The sequence below is a fragment of the Pomacea canaliculata genome, linkage group LG14, assembly GCF_003073045.1.
Source record: "Pomacea canaliculata isolate SZHN2017 linkage group LG14, ASM307304v1, whole genome shotgun sequence".
In the NCBI taxonomy this organism is placed as follows: Eukaryota; Metazoa; Mollusca; class Gastropoda; order Architaenioglossa; family Ampullariidae; genus Pomacea; species Pomacea canaliculata.
Window position 1 is genome coordinate 5,745,527 of NC_037603.1, and position 24,334 is coordinate 5,769,860.

The 24,334-nt window shown below is 44.8% G+C and overlaps 1 protein-coding gene across 2 annotated transcripts; it reads right to left on the reverse strand.

Annotated features, from left to right (window-relative positions):
• Positions 1–6,571: 6,571 nt before the first annotated feature.
• LOC112555682 lies at positions 6,572–23,248 on the reverse strand. Of its 2 annotated transcripts, none has more exons than XM_025224159.1 (5): positions 21,269–23,248; positions 20,604–20,907; positions 13,309–13,402; positions 11,209–11,391; positions 6,572–9,914 (listed from the first exon to the last, which is right to left on the reverse strand). In XM_025224159.1, exons 1-5 carry the CDS (start codon positions 21,493–21,495, stop codon positions 9,709–9,711), a joined length of 1,014 nt encoding a protein of 337 aa, XP_025079944.1. In that variant the 5' UTR covers positions 21,496–23,248; the 3' UTR covers positions 6,572–9,708. The 2 variants fall into 2 exon arrangements, with proteins under 2 accessions (XP_025079944.1, XP_025079943.1); XM_025224158.1 differs by having other exon boundaries at positions 20,604–20,964.
• Between the last annotated feature and the right edge of the window lie 1,086 nt (positions 23,249–24,334).

Here is a 24,334-nt window from a genome sequence, read left to right on the forward strand (position 1 = left end):
GGTGGTGAATACTCATTACTCATTACCTTGACAACACATTAATTTATTTGTCCCTTGACTGGTACTGGTCATGCATAGATGCTTATACAGATTGTACTTTGTAGTACACTTGATGTTATGGCTGAGCCAGACCCTGTCCACCCTAGCCTTTGCTGCTGTTGATGTTCTGATGTGGATCTCTGTTGTGGAGCTGACATCCTTGGGAGAGGGTGACTCCCAAGTGCTAATCTTTTTGAGCCATGTGCAGATCACAAAACAGAATTGATCTAATGTCTGTGCTTTAGTGCCTTGCTGAGATGTATAATTGTAAAATTGGTGCTATGTTGGGTGGTGGGTTCGAGTCTGGGTTAAAATGGAAGGGAAAAGTACTTCCAGGCTTCTAGTTATTTTTGCTTGTAACTGTGATTACATAGAAAAGAAGTTGTACTTCTTATTTACTCACACTGGACTATTTACAGAATCCTCAGCACATGCAAAACCATATTTAAGTAGTCTCCTTAAAGTTGCTTTGCATTTTCACAGCATATATACATCATCTCTTTATACTTATTTATTTAGTTATATGTTAATTTTAATGGTACACATTCCTAAATGGATATTTTAAAAAAATACAGTTTTATGGTGTTTATTTTTTTAAATGCTGATAAAAAATTTGCATCAGGCCAGTGGTGTGCTGTTGTTCATGAACAACATGTAATAGAGTGTAACATACAACATTCTAAGTCATATTATACACATTAAATAGAAAGTTCTGTAAAATACGGCCTCAAACTCAATGTCAGCATGGAGTTTGCTCCCCTTCCCCCCAAAAAACATCCTACACCACTGCCTTTGTTTACTGCCAAAATATAAATTTATATTATCTGGAAGAGAAATGTGATATGGTATTGAACTCACTTTCAAAATGTTCCTTGAGGAAGTCATTTGATTTTACTGTGTGATATTTATAAATAAACAGAGCGTGGTGGTGACTGTGTTTGTGTGTTCATGTGTTCATGGTGGGTAACAGTCAAACACTGGCAAATCCAGACCACTCGTCTAATTCTTACTAAATCTAGCAGGAACATTTCTCTAGTTATGGTAAGGGTTGAAGATTTTTATGTTGAAAATAATGAATAATTGAATACACCTCCCTATTGCCGCACAGGCTGTCCACAAAAGCCAGTGCTCTTAAATACTTGGCTTTTCATTTCTATCAGTGTGAAAACAATATGAACCCAACATTGAATGTAAAATGAGTGGGGCACCCATGCTATCATAGACCAGGAACTAGTTATATGCAACTGTAGTAGTAAATGATTGTACAACCACTGCCAAACAGACATGTCATAGAATAAACAGCACGCTTGGTCCTGTACCATCCAGTATATCAGTCAATTTTGCATCTAAATAGCCTCACCCACCCACCCTCATTTTTCTCATAATAAACCCACTTTAAGTACAAAATACTATATACATATATTTTATCTCTGCACCTTAAAAAAAGAAGTTTTGCATTTAGATTTCAATGAAGCTTCATGAACATCCACTGCACAAGAAAACACTAAAAAAACAGTAAGGTCAATGTATAATGGGCCCTTGCAAACAGCATGATCCATGTATATAATAATAATGAGTATATTTTGTATAGCGTGTTTCTCCAGCATCTGCCAGGCTCAAGGTGCTTTACAATCCATTAGGGAAAAGGCTGTAAAATGACAATTTACAGGTTGCTGTACTGCTTGCACAAAACACGCTGCAATTCCAGCAGGAACAGTCTCTGGGCCAAATGGTTGATAAAGGGTCTTATGGGATATCCTTTGGGACTGTTGTTGTCTGCAGAACAAAAGTTATTTTTGTTGCCATGGTTATAGCCACAGTACCAAGGAACCCATAGCAGCATGAAGCTGGTGAAAGGCGTGAGGTCCCTGACAGTTAAGACAGGTGAGATAAAGTCACAGTCTTCATCACCGTCACACTTGTTATTAGAGACATTTGGCTGTCTCTCACCTGTGGCAAGCAGTGATAGATCTTCCTATTCACCAGCACCAACCTTTCCTGTGAAGTGACCACAAAATCAGCCCAGTAAAACATTTTAGGACAACACATTTGAAAACAGCACACTCCTGGCATTGACGAAGTTACATGGTTTACAACATCAGAAAAGTTTAAGTATCAATGAAGAAGGCTCATGATCTTGTTGAGTCAAAAACCCAAAAAAGATGGCAAAGCAAAGAACAGGACACAGAAACCTGTTAGTGGATGAAAATGCTGATTGGAAGTAATGACACAGCACAAGCAGTGAAGAACAATCCAGTACAGAGGAGAACCATGCAACAAACATCACAGATTGCTAAATATGCTAAAAACTCGACGTAGATCCATGGACAAAACAAAACGACACCCTCCAGACAGGCAACCAGAATGTTTGTAAGTCAACCTTTTTGTGATCTTTGATAAATCCAGAACAGCAGACAGACTGTGAAAACTTATACTTGGCACAGCAATCCCACATTGCTTGAATCACTTCTTGACACAGGGACTCTTGGTAGTTGTTGGCTGAAACATCACAGAATTCATTCTGATATGTTTGTGATCTAAAGAAGTGATTTATTTTTCTGCCATCTTTATAATGATGACAGTCAATGTGTGCAATCCTTTGTGATTACTATGAATGTTTACTATTATGCTTGGATGTTTTCTTTAAACACAAAAGAGACCAGTTTTGTGTTGGTTTTTTTTGGAGGGACGGGTGTGTTTTTTGGTTTGTTTTTTAAGCTACTGCCCAGACATTTTTCACTTGTTCATATTTTCCGTATTCTCTTGGTTCACTGCCCAATCATCTTTCAATGCCTCTCTACCCTATATTGTACATAATTTATAATGATCAATAATTGAATCTATGAACATTGTGCTGCGAATGAGAATGAGCCTATAATAGCAACATCAAAGTAATGCTTATGTATAGAAGACTGTATTAGTTTATTACAGCAATTTTGAACTTTAATTACGTGTGGTTTGTGTGAAAAGAGCTACACCTGTGTTTAGATCCATTATCTGATAAAAAAAATCAGCTCGTACTGTGATGGTTAATGTGTTGAACAATTACGATGCTTACCTTGCAGACATTTCTGAATGTCACATGCCTGTTTCTGGCATGGATCTGGTTTAGTATCCTTGGACGGCATTTTTCATTACATGATCAAATAGATGCTCTTGGACAAGATATAGGTTGGTATTCAATATTTGTCAGTTTTGTATCCTATATATCCCTGTAACTGTAAAAAAGGCTAAAAACAAATGGCTCTTACTTTATAATGGTTACGTCTGAAGATGGGGAACAAAGCTGTAACTGCTGTAATCACCTATAAACTAGCTATAAGGTTAACCATCAGACGACACCTGCTTTTTCCGGCTGCTGCTGTGACAGTTCTTCTAGTTCCTATATGTTCACTTAGTTATAAAGGGCTTATGTGCTGTCGGTAGTCAGATACTACAATTTGCAAGAATGCGAGTCATTGTGTCTGAAACAAATGGAAGAGGAATGCATCATCATGACCTTTGTCTTTCTTCCACAGTGCATAGCTATGCGAGTGTACATGACAGACGATGTTGAGAAATCTGTACAAATGACATATCTGTGAGTCTTTGTGTGTGTCGACATAAACTTTATGAGTATTTAAGTTTTCTTTTAGCCGGCTGTTTCATGGGACATTTTTTCCCATTGAAAGTTGTGGAATGGTATTTTTGTAAAGCGCGGTAAGCATGTCTTTAGCTAGGAAACATCGCTTTATAAACTATTATTACTCAAAACGACATAAGATTTTCCTACCTTTAAAAAAAACTACTGTCTTACCTCAGAGCTCTGAAATATCTATTTCGAGTTTGTTTTGAAAGAACTGTAAGACAACATAGTATATTGCTTCTCTACTTTCAGATTTATTAAAGTTGTAGCGACAGTTATCCAAGGGACGCTACTCCAATGGAATTTTATCGAGTTACTGTTTCTTCAGGGACATGGGAAAGCATCATTTCTTGATAAATCGTTTAAAATACGAGCAACTAAAAAGGAAAAATGGGCATGGTCGATTAGAGGTCATTAGTGATCACTTCTATAGAATTATTCGATGTGCTGTTGTGGCAGTACTTCGGGCTAAGGGCGACTAATTCACATCGCAGAAGAGGATGAGCACCGGTCATTTCGCCCCAAGAACACATCACCCCAGTATTTTTTTAATATTTGACGTTGATAGTTACTTTTGTCATCAGTGATCATCTTTTGGGCTTGAATCGGTTCAGCTTTCGGTGTTGGGAGGACGTGGTCTTTCTTGGGACTATATGGATTTAAGACGAATGGACGATTTGACTGTGGGGAAATGACCGACCCCCGTTCCTGTACAAGAGAGGCATCTTTGCTTCAGTCATTGTAATCCAGTTATAGAAAGATGGAACGGGTTATTTGCACCAATTCTTCACGCCTTTAAATCCAGGATAAATGCACTGCACAACAGTCTGTCGTTGCAAGATGTTGAAATATGGAAGATTTGGTTATCGGTCTGACTCAGCAACAGATCCACGTGGCCGACACCGCGACTAAAAATCCGTCGAATGTGACTTATGGACAGTTAACTTTTATTTAGACGTTTGACACTCGGATGTACAACGCATGTCCACAACTACACCAAACATTCACACTGATGACGCAGACATGCAATATTTGTTGAATATATTCTTCTGCTCCTGTAGACGGGTTATAGCTCTTGACTTAGTCTTCTACTTGTGTAGCAGGTTCTATTTGCTGACTCTAGTCTTCAACCAAGGGGTAGACAGCTTTATTACTTTCCCTACACTGCCCTTGATCGCCGTCTACTGCAATTGTGTCTACATTATGCATGTTAATGACTTTATAAATTCCCCGCAGCCTCATTTCTAGAAGCAGTCAGCAATCCTGTCTGTATATGCGTGCTATACATTTCAATTGTTATTTTTAAAAATCGTGTAGGAGGCTAGGAGCATTCAGTGAGTGTAAGTTGTATCATCTCTTTCTCTCATCATCGTCACCGTCGTCGTCATCATCGTCATCATTGTTGTTGCTATGTAATTTTAAAAGACATACGATCGTCTCTGTGTCTGTCTCTCTCACACACACACACACACTGTATGTGGAGAAGGCACATTTCTATCGCCGAACACATGTACACACATTACAATGCAGCACTGTCCCAATCATTCCCGCATTCCTTACTGAAATAGCAAGCGGCCATCATGTTGGCACCGTCGCTCTTTCCTTCACAGTCTTCACAGACCACGCATATTGATTTCCACAAGTACGCAAGCCAGAGAGAGAGAATGCGTGTGTGTGTGTGTGCGTGCGAGTGTTGGTCCAAGAACGGGAATAGGCTTCTCACACTAGCGCTTGCCAAAGCAACACAGTCCACGCGAAGATCCAGAAAGGTTGGTGCATTTACCAGTATTGCTCAACATAAACAAGTTATTTACAAAAGTACAAAAAAAGGGACAATGAATACACAAGTTTATCACAGCAAAACGGAGTCTTGTTCAGTCTCTGATATGTCACGAGCAGGGTGGTGGGCGACCAGGGAGGCGGGGAGGGTGTTGCCTCTCCTCCGAACTCTCCCTCCCTCGACAGCTCTTGCTTGTGGGTGGGCGGCTGGCAGCTCAACAGGTACGCTGGCACTCCATGCACGGTGCGGCTCACGTGCGAGGTCAAAGGTCGGGGTCGAGGGAAAATAATCCTATTCTCGCTTCGTGACAAAGAAAGTGATGTAGTGATGTCCCAACAAGGCTCGCTAATAAATTCATTTTCAATTTCGTTCTTGAAAAAGTGGAATTATAAATATCGAAAATAAGAGAACGAACTTACTACCTCTCTCACTCACTCTCCCAGTACAGCTTCACAGACATTACTAGAACTTGAAGATTCTCTATTGCCAATTCCGACTAAGTTTTCAGATCATTCGTTTAAAAATGTTTACTGCTCTGAAGCTAACGCTGGCTTGGATATTTCTGAGAATTTATCATTTCTGCATTTCTTATTTAACCTGGTTTCAACTAGCTACAATCCCTTACTTGTCAGAAATACATTAGGATAGAAAATATACATGTCAAGAATGTATGGGATAAGATGTTCCAGGAATACCAATTCCTCTTTTTTTTTTTTTCAAATGCCGCGCTCCGCTTTGGCGTTCCAAAATAGTTTAAAAAGCCTTTGTGCGTTCCCAGCCAGTTCTATCTTTATTTTGAAAGGATCGGAGGTCAGGGAGGAGGGGTGAAAAGCTAGAAGAGAAGCCAGAAGGCGAGAGAGCGTTATTACCGCTGCCAAGCAGACGATACAAGGGGCACAACTCGCTTGGAATCTGAGTTATCTGGTCTAAGGCCACTAAAAACTGCAGCTTGACATAATCAGGCAATCCAGGCAATCCGGGAAGTTTTGGGTAAATGCCACTGTCGGAAGGGTGGTGTGAAGCTGATAGCTGTATACCCTTTCCACTTCAAACGAATACTATTCCCCCCCCCCCCGCACCTTTTTTCCGCTTAAAAAAAAAACCTAAAAAAAAAAACTAAAATAAATAAAAAAATACAGATGTCCTCTGGAAACTTTTCTAATTGTTCTTGCTGACAGTGAACATCGAGTATCTTATTCACAGTAGCAAACAAGCGTTCACATCTGAAAGTGAACACATGGAAGGGGTGGGCATGCTAGGGCGTATTTCACTTTCCTCTTTCATCTAACAAAGCAGCGATACATGCAGGGAGACACATAACAATGAATAAGATGCTATTTTCTAGCTCTAAAACCAGAGAAGGGTGGGATGAAAATGACACATATAGAGGTGGGTGAGGAGAAAAGATAGAAAGAAGGGGGGCAGTTCTAATGGACATTAATATCTCCACCTTATCTTAAACGTCCTTTTTATACCTCTTATTTATTCATTAGTAGATTTAAGAAAATATATACTTCATTTTGGAAGCAACAAATAGCTTTACAAACGCAGTTAAATGAATCTCGAAAGGGCATGATACATTATTTTGCCAACGAAAATTATTTTGCTTTATCAAACATCGTAAAATAATGACTTCACAAAAAGCACATAGGCATACACATTATATCGCCAAGACTCAATCAAAAATGTGATCGTTTTTACTCTCCCTCTCTCTGTCACACACACACACGCACGTATGTACACACACAGCAGCACAGTGCACAACTAAAAAATCTAAAAGCAATATTCCAACATGTAAAAATCAAAAATGATTATTATAAATTATATTAAATAATTGTAATAAATAATTGTGGAAACTTTTTCACTCTTGACAGAAACACCGGCGACCACTTCACGAAATGCACCTCGTCACCATGTCATCACGTGCACACCTTGAGGTCATCATTACTTCCCTAGTACCCGCCCTTTGCACACCCTCTGTAGCTTCATCCTCGGTATCCTCAGAAAGACAAGAGCAACAACTTCAAACGACTTTGCGTCGCACAATCCAAGAGTGAAAATGAACAAACAGAACAAATATCCGACACACGCTGGCTTTGGCACAAGATGTCCGTGACCCCCGTTTGGCAAATGGGGGGAGAGGTCAGCTGGGGATGTGGGTGTGGGTGAAGAAGAGATGGTCAATTTAAGAGTAAATATCATGGCTGAAAATGGGACAAACAACCTATAGCGGGGTGTGATTACAACAAGCATCGTGGCATCAATACTATTTTCGCTTCTCTCCTTTTCTTTCATTCCTCTCTCACATACACAGAGACAAGTGGGTTTGTAACCCCTCTCCCCAAAAAACATCAACACACTTTTAAACACAAATACTGGCGAGTCTGCTGGCGTGGAGTTAGGGGTAGTGGGGTGGAGGGATGACGGCTCTTGATAACCTTTGAACGCACAATCATATCTCCAGGTATGATGAATAAACAGCCGATCACCTCTCCTTTCCCCCATTTTTTTTTAACAAAAAGGAGGAAAAATCAAAAGCACCGAAAGTCCACATAGTCTTATAGGCACAGAAATATCGCTGTGGTCGAGAAATAAGGCATAGAACGCATGTACCAGCACGTTATCACGCTCGCATACAGACAGTTGGCGGTTAGAACACAACATGCGCACAAGTGCCTAGCCGGACAAATCCCACGATCAACGAGGGGATTACGACTAGTAAAGCTCTACAAAATGCAGTTTCGTTTCACAAATATAAAAATAACACATGCTGCGGCGGCCTGTCTGTGATAGCGGGACACATTCGCTGCACAGGTAAGAGTTTCGTAGCCCACCTTGACCCCAGGGTGGGGTCACGCACGTCGGGTGCGCGTGGCGCTGCAGACTTGGTCCTCCGTACGTCCTGGCAGCTCATCTGCAACGTGCCTTCTGCCTGCTGATGTTGCTGCTGTTATCGGCCAGAAAGTCCACCCAGAAGTACAGTCATTCATGATGTGTCATGTTGTTACAGCCTGCTACTACTACACACTATCAGATGCAAATATTTGTTGTTGTTGTTTTGTTGTTGAGTGCTACTCTACATGCAGCATGGCTGCTGACTAGAAGCCTGGTACTGTGGTTATTCCGATGGAAAAACAGGCCGTTACCACTGGTAGATGCCTCACATCAAGGTGAAGACCACCTGAATCCCACCCACACAACCGAAAAAAAAAAAGAAAAAAAAAGAAGAAAAGCCAGGGTGGGTCAAATCAGTGACATCCGACACTTTTTAAAAACTTAAAAAGTCAAAACACTCAGGTGACACGCACAAACACCTCGATTGCAGACAGGCAGCACTCTGAGGATGCTGCTGACGATGGCGGCAGCGCAGAAGAGGGTCCAGGGTGTCACTGTGAAGGTTTGTGCGCAAATGAACACCGCGACATCCGTTGAACTGCGCAACAGGACCGCGCCATGAGGTGTTGACAGGAGAGGCTTTTGTTCTCGTCTCTGTTTGCAAATTCAATAGGCAAACTTTTGCATTCGACTATTGAAACCGGTTGGTTTTAGGTGGCCAGCCTCAGTTCATCCTGACACACCCGTTGATCAGGCGAAAGGAATGGTGACATTTGGTGGAAGATGGTCATGCGTTAAAAAACAATAATAAAAAAAATAAATAAAAAAAAAAAAAACAAAACAAAACAAAGAAAATAAATAACCTAAATTGGTATTGATGATCACATGTTGAGCAAAACTAACTGTATGATCTCTGAAAGACACTGTCAGTGATTTTCTTTTTAGTTTTTGGAACGAAGTCCGTACAGGTTTTCTCCGCATACAGGTTAGTGGTTTTTTTACGGGTACAGAACATGGTGTCAGCCACCCACGAGAAGTAGGGTACACAGCTCACTGGGATTTAGTCCTAGGGCTGAACCGTGACCTAGCCTTTGTAAATGGTTTACGTTTCCTTGGTTGTTTGTTGTTGTTTAAGAAACTTGAAAGGATCAACCGGCTAAACCCTACCCTGATCTCCATCTGAAGCCGACCAGAGTCCCTGGGCAGGGACTTCTGGGACCGTCCCCGTTGTCAGGGTCCTCGACTGTCATCAGGCTTGCAAGTCTTTTCGTCTGTCGTCATCTTGACATGAACTACCAACACGCACACACGCGCGCAATGAAGCTGGCATAAACAGCGCGCTCCCTTTGTTGTTGTTGTTGTTGTTGTTGTTGTTTTCTCCCTCCGGAGTTTTGTCCCCTCCTCCCAGCAACCTGCCTCTGCACCTGCGCTAGCGGCCCACTTCAAAGGCCGTGAAGATGCTCTGGCGGTTGTCGGCGTTGTCGCTGATGACGTAGGAGGGCCAAGACGAATCGACGGTGATCCGGTCGTCTGCTTCTGCCTTGAACAGCGTCCACACCCGCGCCAGCTGCTCCTCCCTCTCCCGCAGGTGCGTGACCACGCACCGGACACGCTTCAACGGCTCAGCCCCTCTCTCTACAAACAATAAATAAAAATTAGACAAAATTAACGATGTCAATAAAATTGTAGGCGTTGCATTTATCACCCACTGTAGGAAACAGAAAAACGTATTTTCTTTAAAATTTAATGAATTAGAAAAAGAGGAGCGACACTAGTGAATAGAGAAACAGAAGACATAGTTTCGGTATTAGTTATGTATTCGTTTACAGAGAAAGATTCCTCCCTCGAGAGGTGAAATGACAGGAGGACAAGGAAGCTGTACTGCAGACGGAGAGACTGGATGAAACCTTAGTCCGCAGATTGCTGAACCATTAGAACTACCTGCTTCTTGTAAAACATCCTACAGCTGCAGCAACATAACACAAAGCACACACCACCGATGAAATAAATGGCCACCCGTTTGCCAGTCTTCTCTTTTTGGAAGGAGTAGCTTGTACCGCGATAAGCTACACTCTGTGGTGGCCATTAGAGTCGCTGGCCCAAGTCCTTCATGGAGATCCTAGCAATGGCACGCCACCCTTATGGTAGTCTCTAGGTTAGAGGGGAGGGAAGACACCATAAGCAGCATTTTAATTCTTTTGGGGGTGGTGGTGGTGGTGTTGGTGGTAAGTGACAAAGTTACAGCACTCCAGGACCAAACACTCGAAAAGTGTTTTTGATGTGTCTTGATACAGACAATACTTTATGACTTAGATAAGTCTGACTTGCTTCCTACATTATTTGTCTAATCCTACCCAAGTTCTACAGTACCTGCTTCTCTTGTCTATGTAAAGGTCGTAGACTATGTTTCAGGTGTTTTGTTTCCCAAGAATATTTATTTCATTATTTGTGTTACTGATTATACGAGTTTGTGTTAATATAATATGTTACGAGTGGCTATAAATTAAAATCAGCAGAAAGAAACTGTTATCAAAAACACTGACCGGACTTTTTTTTAAAGGTCACTGGCATCGATATCATGGGGTACAGTTTATGAGTGAGCCAAAGAGAAAAATAGACGAATAAACTTCACAAGAAAGGTTAAATGAGCTGTTAACCCTCACAGTTAGGAAAGGGGCACTAATAGCACAGCAAGTGCGCGAGTACACGTGTTTATTTCGCAGAACTGCTGCAATGAAATCGCTCACGCTTGACTCACATGAAGTGGTGGATCCAAAGTTGACAATGACATCACAACTGACAGTTCACGTGAGAAATCAGCCTGGACAATGCCAGTTAGTTAACAATAAAGTCATCACACAACATACAACAGTAAACAGTGTGAGGAGGGCTGTGGGGGGTGGGAGTAGTAGTGGGGTGGGTAGCGTACCTAGTGTCAAACACACCATGACCGTGGACGGCCCGTTGGAGGCCTTGGACATCATGGAGCTGAGGATGACGTCAGCGGAAATCATCAGCAGGCACTGCCGCGTCACAAGCAGCGCACCGCCGTCTTCGCGCACTGCCCCGGAAGTGAAGAACTGACCTTCACGCATCATTCTCAGATAGGGCACTGGAAAAAATAGTCACATGCATTACGAGTCATCTGTGAGAGTCGGTCGTCTGCGCATTTATTGCAACCACTCTAACTATCTAATGACCCAGGGAAGGAAAGTGTGGGTGGGGAGAGGGAGGGAAAGAGGAGGAGGCTGGTAAAATTGACAGCATACGACCTTGACCGTGTAAGGGGGAAAGGTCAGACTACTTATCACGTGACGGCCTCTCACATTTGAAGAGGGCGAAGCAAGCCCTCGTTACAAAGTTAAGCTGCTAAAACCGGAATGGGGACACATGGTAATCAAATTACCCCCCAAAACGAGGCTAAACGACGAGAGGTACATATCACATGACATCGATTTTGCTGTTTCACATAATGATTACCGCGGGAGACAAAAACGGGATAAGGTTAGGGAAAAGATAGTGACACATGACACATTTGACCCTCTGTGACATTTTCAACACCACATCGTAAAATACGGCAACTGCGACACAAAGAAGAAAGTCAACTGCGATGTTAAAAAAAAATTAATAATAATGATAGTAATAATAACACATTGTATGGGAGCCCAGACGCGCCATAAAACAAGTTACATGCCCATGATGCGACATTAACAAAGCCTTCTACATCATCATCAGCAGCAGTTTGTTGCACGATCATGGGACTCCTGAGATGTTCACAGAACAGGAAGTCGATTGTAACTCTTACCCAAAATCTCGCACTGAACACCAACAGTCATTTAAAAAAAAAAGGATCAAATTAAAAAAGTCTTTTTGAAACGCTCCTTCACTGAATCCTAATAAAAATAACCCATTCTCAGAATGTACAACCATAGAGTGAGTGGTGTGTGGAAATGGGAGAAGAGGGATGCGATGATAAGTTTGATGCGAAGAATAGAAAGCAGATGTATACAACAGTGCAGATGATGACGATGATGACAAGGATGGGTGTAGCTTGATGACTGATGATGGCTGATGTTGGTAAGGGGACCTAGTTGAGAAGAGCTCAGAAGCACTGCAACTTGTTCCATCCTACACGTGAGAGAGAGAGACTGGTTTTATAAATTAGAGACTTGGTGTTAGTTTGTTGAACATCTCTAATGTATGCCTAGTGGAATTGAAAAACAACAACAAACAACAAGACATGGTGTGTAGACAGCACAGGGTTGTACAACATCAGATTCCCGTTTCCAGCAGGAAGTCCTGTACACCATCACCTGCAGCAACCACAATGCTTTGTTTGTGACGATCAGGCACTGCTGCCTCATGTCTCCTCCTCCTCCTCCTCCTCCTCCTCCTCCATCCTTCCGCTCGCATGTGTCTGTGTGTGTGTGTGTGTACGTGTGTTTGCGCAGGCGCAGTCTGGCACGAATGTCTCTGGCCGTTATGAGGGATGGATGGATGTTAGGGGTTGGGTCGGGGTGGATGGAGCAGACAAAGGTTCCAAACATCAAAACTCTGGGTTTGCTGAGTAGGTGTTTGGGGCAAGTATTCCAACACAGCTGTGTACTCACCTACATCAATTCAACATTTAAAAAAACTGAACGGGTAGAGACCAGCAAATCCAGGTCTTACCTCACTCATCAGCTAAATCTGACAGGAGTGTGTATGGGGTGGTGGGGTGGGAGTCAGGGCTGGGCCACAAATAATACCTGGACTATTTCTGTAATGTTTTGCTTGTGGACGGCGAAATATTTGAGTTGCAGGAGAGAACTGGTGAAAATGGCTGCTACCCTAAATATAACAGCCTCTAAAGTTACAGTCTCTTTGGCGTTGGGTATCGTAGTTGTAATCCCTTCGTACCCGTCGTAGTCTGTGTTGAGCCACCCGTAATCTACCCTTGCTTTTTTCGGTCTGTCACCTGCGCGACAGCTCGGAAGGAAGCGAAGCATGACGGGTACATGAGGGAAATCGTGCGAGGGTGGCTGCCTACCTTTGTCCAGTCCCACGAAGACCAGCTTGAGGTGAGCGGCGGTGACAGGTCCATGAGAACTGCGCGTGTTGTCCACAACTGCGCCGTGCGTGTCCTGCAACATGGCCGCCAGTCACGTGGTTAGAGTCATGTGTACAAATAAAGGTTAGGTCCCTACAAGTTCATAATACTGCCACAAGCCACCATAATGTATGTTTAGGGGAGGGACCTATTTCTCCTACAAGTACATTAAGGTTGTCTCCTCTCCACCTTCTCTACCAGCAAGCTCACCATCTCAGTACAAAGGAAGAATCGTCAACCTGATGAATGGTAACATCACTCTTCTAGGGTAAAGGTCGTCCCCTGACCTTTTCAGGTTGTTGTGCATTAGAAACCTCACTTTTCTCGGAACCATCTCCTCCCCTCGCTACCTTACCTTCCCCAACCCTCAAAGGAGTCAGGAACCCATTCCCGCCAGCTGGTTCGACCGGGCATCGAACCGCCGACCCTCTCAGGTCTAACTATTAACCACTTCTCACTCGCTCCCTCCTTGCACAACATTACCATAAATGAATGAAAAAAAAAAAACAATGTTGAGGAATTAAAATAGTTTGGAACAGAAATCATGATGGATCAGATGTCAGACTTGATTAGACGACACCACATCTTACCAAAGTCTACAGAATGAGGAAAAGTGTCAACATTATCTTCCTGACCTTAGAGTCGTTAACAAACAAACAAACGAACGAACAAACAAACAAACAAACAAACAAACGAACGAACGAACAAACAAACAAACAAACAAACAAACAAACTCTCTTCAAGAGCCCATACTTGTAAGTGGCCGTGAAAGCTTGACCCAGTCACATGACCTCCGCAACCCACTTCTTGCTTCATAGCAACAGGCTGACATACATACATACTGACACACAAACATACATAATAGGTAATGACACACATAATATGTACTGATGTTTAGACACGTGCAAATAATGACATAGATTCATGAATACTGTCATACAGACAAGCATACACACTGCTGTGCATAAACGTTATGTACAAAGCTGCAAATAAATACTGAGAGAATAAAAATACTGAGTGTATACATACTGACATATACAGAATACTATAAATGCTAAACGTACGTACAGACTGACATACCGACAACACAGTGTCAGACATACATAATAATATTAATACTTATAGTTTAAGTCAGCGGTTCTCAACCTGTGGGGCGCGACCCCCTGGGGGGTCGCGACGTGCCTACAAGGGGGTCGCGAAGGTGGTCCTTTTTTAAAAGTTTCTTATACCGGTATTAGTGAAATTAGCTTACATTGTGTATAGTGGTGAGGGCGATCAAACTCCAAATCGCTTCTCCCTATTCAAGTACACTGTCTCGGCAATGCAGTGACTTCTCACTTCCAAAACTCAAAACACAATCCCCCTCTCAACAATTAAGCCTCCAATCTCCCTCCTCTCGCCCTTTGCCCTCTCTCTCCCCCAATCTCTCATCGCTGACTCCCCTCTCCCTCTCCAGTCACACTTCTCTCTTTTTAAAAAAAAAAAAAACACCTAAAAGGCACGCACTCAGGAAACGTCCATCAGTACTCTAGGCCCCTGACAGAAGGCCATGACCACACAGTGCGGGGTGGGGGCTTAAGAACGACCGATGGCTGCTGCTAATGGCATATTTTCGGACATATTTGAGAAGCTGAACGTTGTGAATACTTCTCTGCAAGGGAAAGACACCACCATATTACAAACAACTGACAAGATGAATGCTTTCATCCGAAAAATTTCGTTGTGGACGCAAAATCAGGTGAAGAATGTAATCATTGCCCATCTAAACGGACTGCAAGAAAGGTTTCAGCATTACTTCGCTGAAATTGATGTGACTAAATACGATTGGATTCGTAATCCATTTCTGGCTGATCCTAGCACAAGCGGGTTGTCCACGCAAGAGAAGAGCAGCTCATCGACCTTTCGAGTGACAATCCCTGAAAATGGTCTTCCACAAATACCAGTGCCAACATTCTGGATTAGCGTCAACGGTGAATATCCTCTCCTTTCTGAGAAAGCAATGAAAGTTCTTCTGCCATTTTCAACTTCATATATGTGTGAGCAAGGATGTTCAGCATTGGCAGCACTGAAGTCGAAATACAGAAATCGTGTGGACGCAGAGGCTGAGCTGCGAATAGCAGTGGGTACGAACATCGCACACAGGTTCGCTTCTCTATGCAACAGCAAGCAGGCTCAACCTTCTCATTAATCAAAGTGAGTGTCCAATAAAATAATATTTATTAGCACCACAGAATTTGCTTGAGTAAAATTTCATTAACAGTTATACTTCTTGCAGATACGAACTTTGTCATTCCGTTGTTGATTTCCTCGACGCGGCGTTCGATGTTAGCTAAGGCTCCCCCCCCCTCTTCCACCGACCTAGCTGGCTAAGGGGGTCGCGGACGTACCGGTGTTCGTCAGGGGGGTCGCCACAAGTAAAAGGTTGAGAACCGCTGGTTTAAGTCATGCAGACAGATACACACATCACCACCACGCCCTCAGTCGTAGACACACACCCGAGCCTCGAATCCCCCCCACCCAGTGTTCCCACATCATGCCAGCCCCACAATCACAAACGCTCGTATGGAAATGTGGAAGCTGAAAAAGAGGCGGGCGTGGTTGTCTGAAGTGAGAGAGAGGAGGGAGGAAAGATGAGGGATGGGATCGAGGGAGGAATCAAGAGGGAGGGGGAAACAAGAGCGGAAAAAAAAAGGGCGAGGGGTGAGTGGGCGGCGAGACACACTTACGAAGCGTGGAAGCACGTGCGACCTACAAAGTCCATGTTCAAAAGATTGTCAATTGTGAACGGAAGTGAGATGATTGTTCAGATTGTGGACATTCATATGTTTTGATGAATTTGTCTGATCTTGTCGAGGGATTTGAGAGCGCGCGCGTGTGTGGCCGCCCTGCACCACACCTCCCCATCCTCGTGTCGCGCAATATTGGCAACAAGGTAGGGGGAGGACCTTACAACATCCGGGGCACTGAGGAAACGGCGGTATCTTCCTCAGATCTGACATCGCGACTGACAGGCTGGAGGGCACGCTGACACACGGGAGGCAATGGACATCGTTGTTGCTGCAAATAGCGCAGTGAGTCACGTGAGATAAAAGAGATCCCTCGCGACTGATGAAATCGTTTCGCTACAATGTGTGTTTTGTGTGTGCCTGGGTATGTGTGTTTGCACGCGTGTGCGAGCATAATATAAGTACTTATGTGTGTGTGTGACGTGCAATGACAGTGATGGCAAGCAGCGGAGAGTGCGCATGCGTAGTGTGACGTACACCTCCAACGGATGCGACCACAGATCCTCGGGTCCACTGAGAGTTGGGGGAGGGATTTGGTGTTTTACACCAAGCCAGCAACTAAGACTAAATCACGACAAGACACCCAGCCCTGTAAACAGATACCAAATGCAGAGAAAAAAAACAAACCAGCGTGCCAGACACGAGAACTGAACCCAGGACAGTCAACCCTCACTGTACTGGTGATCCTCTGGTCCACTGAGCACCTTCCCTCTTCACGGTCTGTTGGACTTGTTGGATAGAAGATAAAGGACATTTGAGGACGGAGGCAAGCAGCAGGTAGAGGGTGGGTATGAGGGGCAAGGTGATGTATAATTATTAGGGGTGGGTGAGGAGCGGAAATGCTTCTCTTTTACAGGTCCGATGCAAGTCATCTAACACTCGGCACGAGAGACTTCAAAGGACAGACTGACGTGGAGCCGCGACAACTGCTGATATCTCCGGAAATACAAAAAAAGGGATGAGAAAAAGAAGAAGATATTATCCCGGCAATTTAAAGACCCACCTCTCTCCCTTTTTATAACGAATATGTATCCCATTTTTTTTTGTTTGTTTTATTTCAGGATGCACATTTCTTACAAATAATTTGTTTTTATTTCCCACTAAACATCAACATGAACAGCAAAGGATAAATAATCTTATCTTGAAACATGGGTTAATTTGCTTCGTTACTGTTACAGCTAACGGAAAAGGTGGAAAATTTATGCTAATTAGGGTTCATGCTTAATATGACCTGTTTTTTTTTTCAACAGTAAGCATGTGGATGCTTCAGAGCTGATATCTCCTGAACGGAAGCTCTTTAGATGTTTAGACCATTACCATCCATATTCTTAATTAACTAAGTTACACCAATTCTGCACCCAAGTAGGTCTTTAAGCATAAATGAACTGCTGACTCACTGAGTAACTGTTTGGATGATGTCTTGTGTTGGGACAGGTTCTGTAATCTAACTAGCAAACAATTCCGGAAACTCCACCCCACCACTCCCACCCCACAGACACGAGACACACACTAAATGAGCGCATTATTAACCCGGACATCAGCACCAGCGAAGTCTGGGAGTAGGGTGGAGGATGGAGAGAGCACCTGAGAGTTGTAAGACGCTCCTGCAGAACGAGGAAGCAGAGGGACAAACACGGGGTGATGTCAGCTCCAGCATCAGCAGCAAGAACAGCTCACAGCAGTCCAGGCATTCCGCCACACACAGACATGTCCGGAGTCAACTCTGGCTTGGTCCATCCCATAATTTCCCCTCCCATGTGGTAATTAAGGGTTGGGGAAAGAAGGTTGAAGACGAGGAGAGAGAGAAAAGGGAGGTAGAAAGAGGATGGAGGCTCATTTAGTGCCTGCGAACCACTCGTTTTGTGTCTTGCAGATTCTCCTCCTTCTCTCACCCACACATACACCACCATCACTTCCTACCCACCACCGTCACTACCACTACCACCAGGCGCGCGAGCACTGCTCGAGCATGACGTCATCGAGACGTTTCCGGTGCTACTGTGATTTGCCGGGCAGACGGCAGCACGAAGTGACCTTTATAGTGACTGCCTGCACTCGTGATGGTTAATGGTGTTGTCAGGGCCGGACACTCCCTGGCGTGATTCCCGCTTTCACTCTCCCCCTCGCTCCATCGCCCTCACCCGCCTAACCCCATCCCTCCTACCACCTCCACCACCACATACCTTCCTCCCCACAGACGACACTCGCCTAGCCCCATCCCTATCCCTCCTACCACCTCCACCACCACCACCACCGACGACACGCGCCTCATACAGTCAACGTCGGCCTCACGGCGCGCGCCGCTTGTTTAGCCGGAGCGACAATGACGTCAGAGTAAAGAGATTGAGGTTAAAGGGTTAACAACCGTCATGCTGGTGTACAGCGGGTGGCCGTCATCCTCCAGCCCCGTCATTATCAAAACGAGTTTGCTACAAACTGTTATTACATCTTGTCCTGGTCCTCTCCTGTTGATATGTAATTGTTTCTACCGCTGCTTCTCACCTGGATGTAATATAATCGCCATATTATTATTGTTATTATTATTATTCTTCTCCATTATCTATTAATAGATCGTTTCTCCTTTGAGACAACGTTGCTGCATGTCACAAGGAGGCGGACAAAGGATCCCGGAAGAGGGATCCACCCGTAAGTGGCATCACCAGGACGGTCCGCGGCTCGTCCTGCATGTTCTGCCAGGGTACTGAGGTATGTGTGGGTACGCAGGCACTCACAGTCTCCCCCCCGAGCGAGCGCCGGCACGAGCTGCAAGTCGTGACATCAGCCCGAGCTCGCGTGCCAACAATAAGGTCTTCGCTACTTATACAATGTCCCGTCCTCCACGAGCCAACCCGGGGTGACTGGCAGCGGTTTTCAACACTACCTCCTCTTTGTTCTTCCGGTTCGTCATCCTTTTTTTTTTCTTTTTGCTGCTGGTCTGATTCTGAGAGTCTGTTTGCCAATCGCCGCAGACAAAAGCAAGAATTCCAGCCAGATTCCACAGAACTTTTGCCTTCAACATTCTCTCTCTTTCGCTGACTCGGGTATCCGTTGGGTTGCAAAAACTGTACAGAAGGGATTATACTGAGGGTAACTGTATACGGAGGACAGCTTTGTGTTCAGTATGGTTTAACACTCCGTTTTTACTATGGACTTAATGAGGCAAATCTGTGGATTTATATTGTTACCTACTATTGTACTGTACATCTGTGAGTTTTACATCCAGTGTTTTTACCCCTGATGTTCAACATACGAACCGAACTGCAAGATGGCTGAAGAGGCACTACACGCCATCATGATCAAACCAAACCGCAGAGAAACAATAATGTCCCACAACAGGAAACGAACCGGAACCGTTTAGTTTACGAAAGATGATTTTTTTTTCTTTTACGCAAGTGTTCATGAATTGTATGCAAATATAACTCTATTCCTGTATAAATTGTATGCCAAGGTAACTCTGTTCCTGCATGAGCAAGGTGTGATTCCTCAACTGTGCATCCACAAACCGTTGGAGACAGCAATGACTTTCTACAACTCATCGGCATGTGGGAGCGTCCGGTGCGGAGGGGCCATCGAGTGCACTGGCAAGTGGGAGTGGAGTCGCCCTCCACACGCATTCGTCCGCGCGTGCACACACGCAACCATGCACGAATCCGCAGCGAGAGAGACAGAAAGACAGACGGACAAAGGAAGAGAGAAACCGAGGCGAACTGTTCCGACATGAGCGGAAATTAGTCTCGTTTTCACCGGAGTCAGCAGCAGCCATGCTCTCTTCTGACGCGTTGCCAGGGAAGGTAGAAGCAGCAGCCAGCAGCCAGCAGGGTGTAGGCGGTGTGGAATAAAAACCACTGAAGATGAATGCAAGAAATCGTTTTGAGGATGTAGTAGACAACGACTGGCATTCGGGAGGAACAGAACAACGACTGGTATTCCAGAGGAACATAGCACATGGTGTTGGAACGTGTATGTAAAATAATCATATGAACTGCCTGCCATACTAGAAGAACAAACAAATGGTATTGGCGATGTTCGAGGCGAGAAAATGATAATCGCGATGTTAGAAGCTGTGGTAGCTAACGTTGTTGTGTCCGAGAAGTTCAGGGAAAACAAACATTGGTCAAGGAACAGGACAACAAACTTTTCTCAAGTCGACTCTCATTCCCCACGACAGTGACCCCAGTGTTAATTATGAAGACAGAGACAGAGACTCTGTGTGTAGGGTGGAGGACATACGGGGAAATGTGGTCGACAAATTTTTTATTATTATGATGTCTGTACTGTACATTATATACATATATAAATACACACACACACAGGCGTTTCGTTTGTGGGCATGCATTTGCTATTCTAAACTATCATTTCTTAGTATATCGCAGACCAACAATTTCAGAAAACGTGTTCTCAAAGATATTTGAAATAAAATATCGATACGAAGTAAAACTCGATACGTACCTTAGTTCCTGTCGTTTCCTTGTTCACCCTCGTGCCTCCCCGTGGTTCGGCGATGACATCTACACTGCTGGCAGTAGCGTAGCTGTGCTGGACATCGTCTGGCAGGATTTTGTGGTAGAAGAAAGTAGAGGCCGCCGAGGTGATGACAATGACGAGAATCAGCGAGAGTTTGGCGAGAAACCACGAAAGCACGCGGATTTTGACGCTGCGAGTCCTCTCGCACGAGCGACACTTGTGGTGCTGCGCGTGACACGTCTGCGTCACTGTCATCGCCGTCATCTCCCCTAGCTCCAGGTCCGCGACTCTGGAATCCATTCCAAATGATTTCAGAACTCCCTCGCCTTTTCCTCCCTTGGAATTCCTGTCGGAATATGTTCCACGGTTGAGGTGTAAGGGTTGATAACTCTCCCCCCCTCACAGCCTGCCTCACTCTACTCTTCCAAACTTTTTCTTTCAAAAGCAGACGACATACTTTGATCAAAGTAAATCCATCGTCTCATATTTTTATTATAATAACTCCGTTAGTTTGAGTTTCGGTACAGACACGCGGCAGACATGAATGGAATTCGTTGCAGACGTGATCGACGGTTCAGTCATGGAGAGAGAGAAGAGTCGCCAATAAAATTTGAAAAAAAAAAAGAACGGTTAAAGCGATCGCAACTTACTGAGTTCTGGTGATAAGAGGTCCCGGTGTGTACAGCTGCCACCTGTCCGTGTCCGGAGCGAGAAATCCCTGTTGGCACGAGTCGACTCCCTCCCTAACTGCGAGAATCAAATCCGTGTTACGCCGGAAGAAGTTTGTGAAGCCAGCCACAGCGCCACCCAGACAGACCGCATTTCTCAACAAGGAGAGCGAGTCAAGGATGTTGTCTGCGTCCCAGTCAACAAGCATCAGCAGCAGCAGCAGCAGCAGTGTTCCCAGCACAGCCTTCCCCTTTGTGTTTATGTAACTTGTCTGCTTGTTGCGGCGCCGCACGTGAACGCAACGGTCGGCACGGGCACTGCAGCGGCGGACGCGGCGGAGGTGCAAGAAAAACGTCGCGCCGCTTCAAGGTGCGGGGGCAAGTCAGCCAGTACGGTGCAGTGCAGCGGCACGCGCGTGGAGGGATGGGAGGATGGGTGGGGTGAAGGTGTGTAGAGGGGTGGGGAGGAAGGTCAGCTTTTTTTTTTCCTTCCCTCTCTCTCTCACGTGACTATGACTAATCCTTCAGTACCTTCGCTTGTCCAAGATCGGCTGCCAGACAATCGAATTCCACCCACGGGGGCAACTATTCCACAGTACTTTCCGATTCCTCACAGAGTTCACGTCCCGCTCGACAGAGGTCGCGCCTGCGCGAGCGCGCGTGTCGCGGTCTGGGGATTTCCCACTGTGTGACGTCAACACACCACTGACCAGCGCGCAGCAACAACAGATGGAGCGACAGTCACAAGGTTGGTTAGGGAGGGGAAGAGAGAGAGAGAGAGAAAAAAAAATCCACAAGTGTTTTCAAAGTTTAAAAGTCAACTGAAACGCTGCGCAAAATCGCCGGTAAAAAAATCTCCAACTGATTTCGTTCAAGTCTCGTGGTCGCCGATATCACAGGACAGCACGTGGTTTGTGTCGATGATCAGGTGAATGAAACTGTGAAACTGCAGTTTTCGTTTTTTTGTGCCAACCGCTCTGTGTCTCGCTTTGGTGTGTCGACTGATATCGGCGAGGGTTTTGTTCAAGATGATAGCAGCACAATAATGTCGGTGGTTAGAGACCTCGCAATCTCAGGGGGCGCAGTTAAGTCTCGAACAAAGCCCAGGTACTGACTGCGATTACAGGTAAGTAAGGTTCTAAGCTAGGCCAGCTGTCGCATAGTTTCAACACCGGGGGCTGGGTAGAGGGGTGGATGGGGGACTGAATCTCGTCTTCTCTCACCATTTCTCGTTTGCCACGTTATTCAATTATTTCTTCGAAAACACACAAAACATTGTTGACTCTTTCAATCCCACCCCACCCTAAACTAAACATATTCCTTCCCCCCCCACCTCCCTTCCCTCCATCATTACGTCAGGGTTATTTTTAACTGCCACATCAGCAGAAAACGGGGGATTCCCGCTTGCGCGGCTGTTGCTGAGCGTGAAACCCAAACCTGTCCAGACTTGAGTTGGTGGGGAGTGGTCGCCACCCCCTTGTCTTGCTGGTCCCACCACCCCACCCAACCAAACATCTGCTGCGGGTGACTGGCTGTGACGGGAGGGTTGGTCGTCTTAGGTCGCACTCTTGCGCGGCGGTGACTCGTCGGTCAGAGATGACAGGAACTGACTCACACGTCATCACTTCAGTCGAGCTTATTGTCGGCCTCCACGACCTACCCCCCGGCAGATGGGAGACAACTGCTACGCTTTTCCGCGCAGGCGGGTGGGACTTTGCGCCGCCCCGCGTGACGCTGTCACGTGACAGTATTTGCGAGAACATTCTTGACATAGTTCGAGCGTCCCTCGGCTTGTCGAACTGTAACGGGTGAAAAAAATAAATTAAAAAAAAAAAAAAGTAAAGGTGGGTGAGCCGAACGACGATCAGTCTGGTTTCATTTGATCCTCCCTTCTCCTCACCCCACAAAAGATACACCAACTTCTCCAAGACTTCATCTCCATATTCCATGAATCGACCTATTTAAATCAAGCCTGAAATACCTCAGAAGCGTGCTCTGGAATATTCTCCTTCCTCATCTCTGGCTAATGGGGGTTTTTTTTCTTTCTTCCGACAAGAACAGTTACTGACAAACCTTCACTACAACGTGTGATTATTTGCTCAGACCTCTTCGATCTCCATCACTGGCGAGTCTTGCACCAGAATTGTTTGCAGCCTTAAAATTATTTTAGGTTTACAGCCTTCAGCCGTTTGAGATAATTAACGATTCCAGTACCTCATGTAAATATTAGTAATAATTGCTATACTTTTATAACACTGTTGAAATATTTATTTTATATTTGTTTAGTAACTTAATTAGTTTCTTTTTCTCGTGTAAAGGGCAAGGGTTAGAAGAAATAAAGGATGCTTGCTTATTCTACAAGTTCAGTGAATAAAAGAATTATCATTGTCATTAACAATCATTATCTAAACCACTTGCCCTCCACACAAGTCATCCATGCTTGCAGAGTGACCTCCCTTGACTGGAACATTTCCATGGAATGCGCATTTGACTTGGATACGACAGTGTGTTCGGAAGCCTGCTTGCACCCTTTGTAGATGTCATGACTGAACGACGGTGATGGAGAGGAAGGACCAGCAAGAGAACTAGAAGGAGAAGCAATAAAGATTTATAAAGGGCCATAACTGCGTATAAATGTCTTGACCATGGACTGCGATGGACGGACACAATTGTCCCTCGAACAATCAGACTAACACGAATTTTCTTTACTCTCGTCCAATTCTGTGGGTATGCAGTCTTGTCACCAGCAGAATCCCTAAACAGGGGTGTCCATGTACGTACATGCAAGCGGCAAAACCCTCAACATAGTTCGTGTCAAAGCCGTTGAAAAGTGGACTTGCCGACGGGTTATTAGGCGTCTGGAATTCCCCATATCTGTAGGACAGTGTTGGAATTCCGCATTCGTCAGCTCACTGGACATTTCTTTCAATCTCGATCTCACCTACCCCGAGCGTACAGGGTGGGAGGCGGGGACAGGCGGGGTGGTGGATAAGACGGGGCGATGGAAGGCGGGGACAGACGGGGTGGTGGAAGCTCCGGGGCATGAAT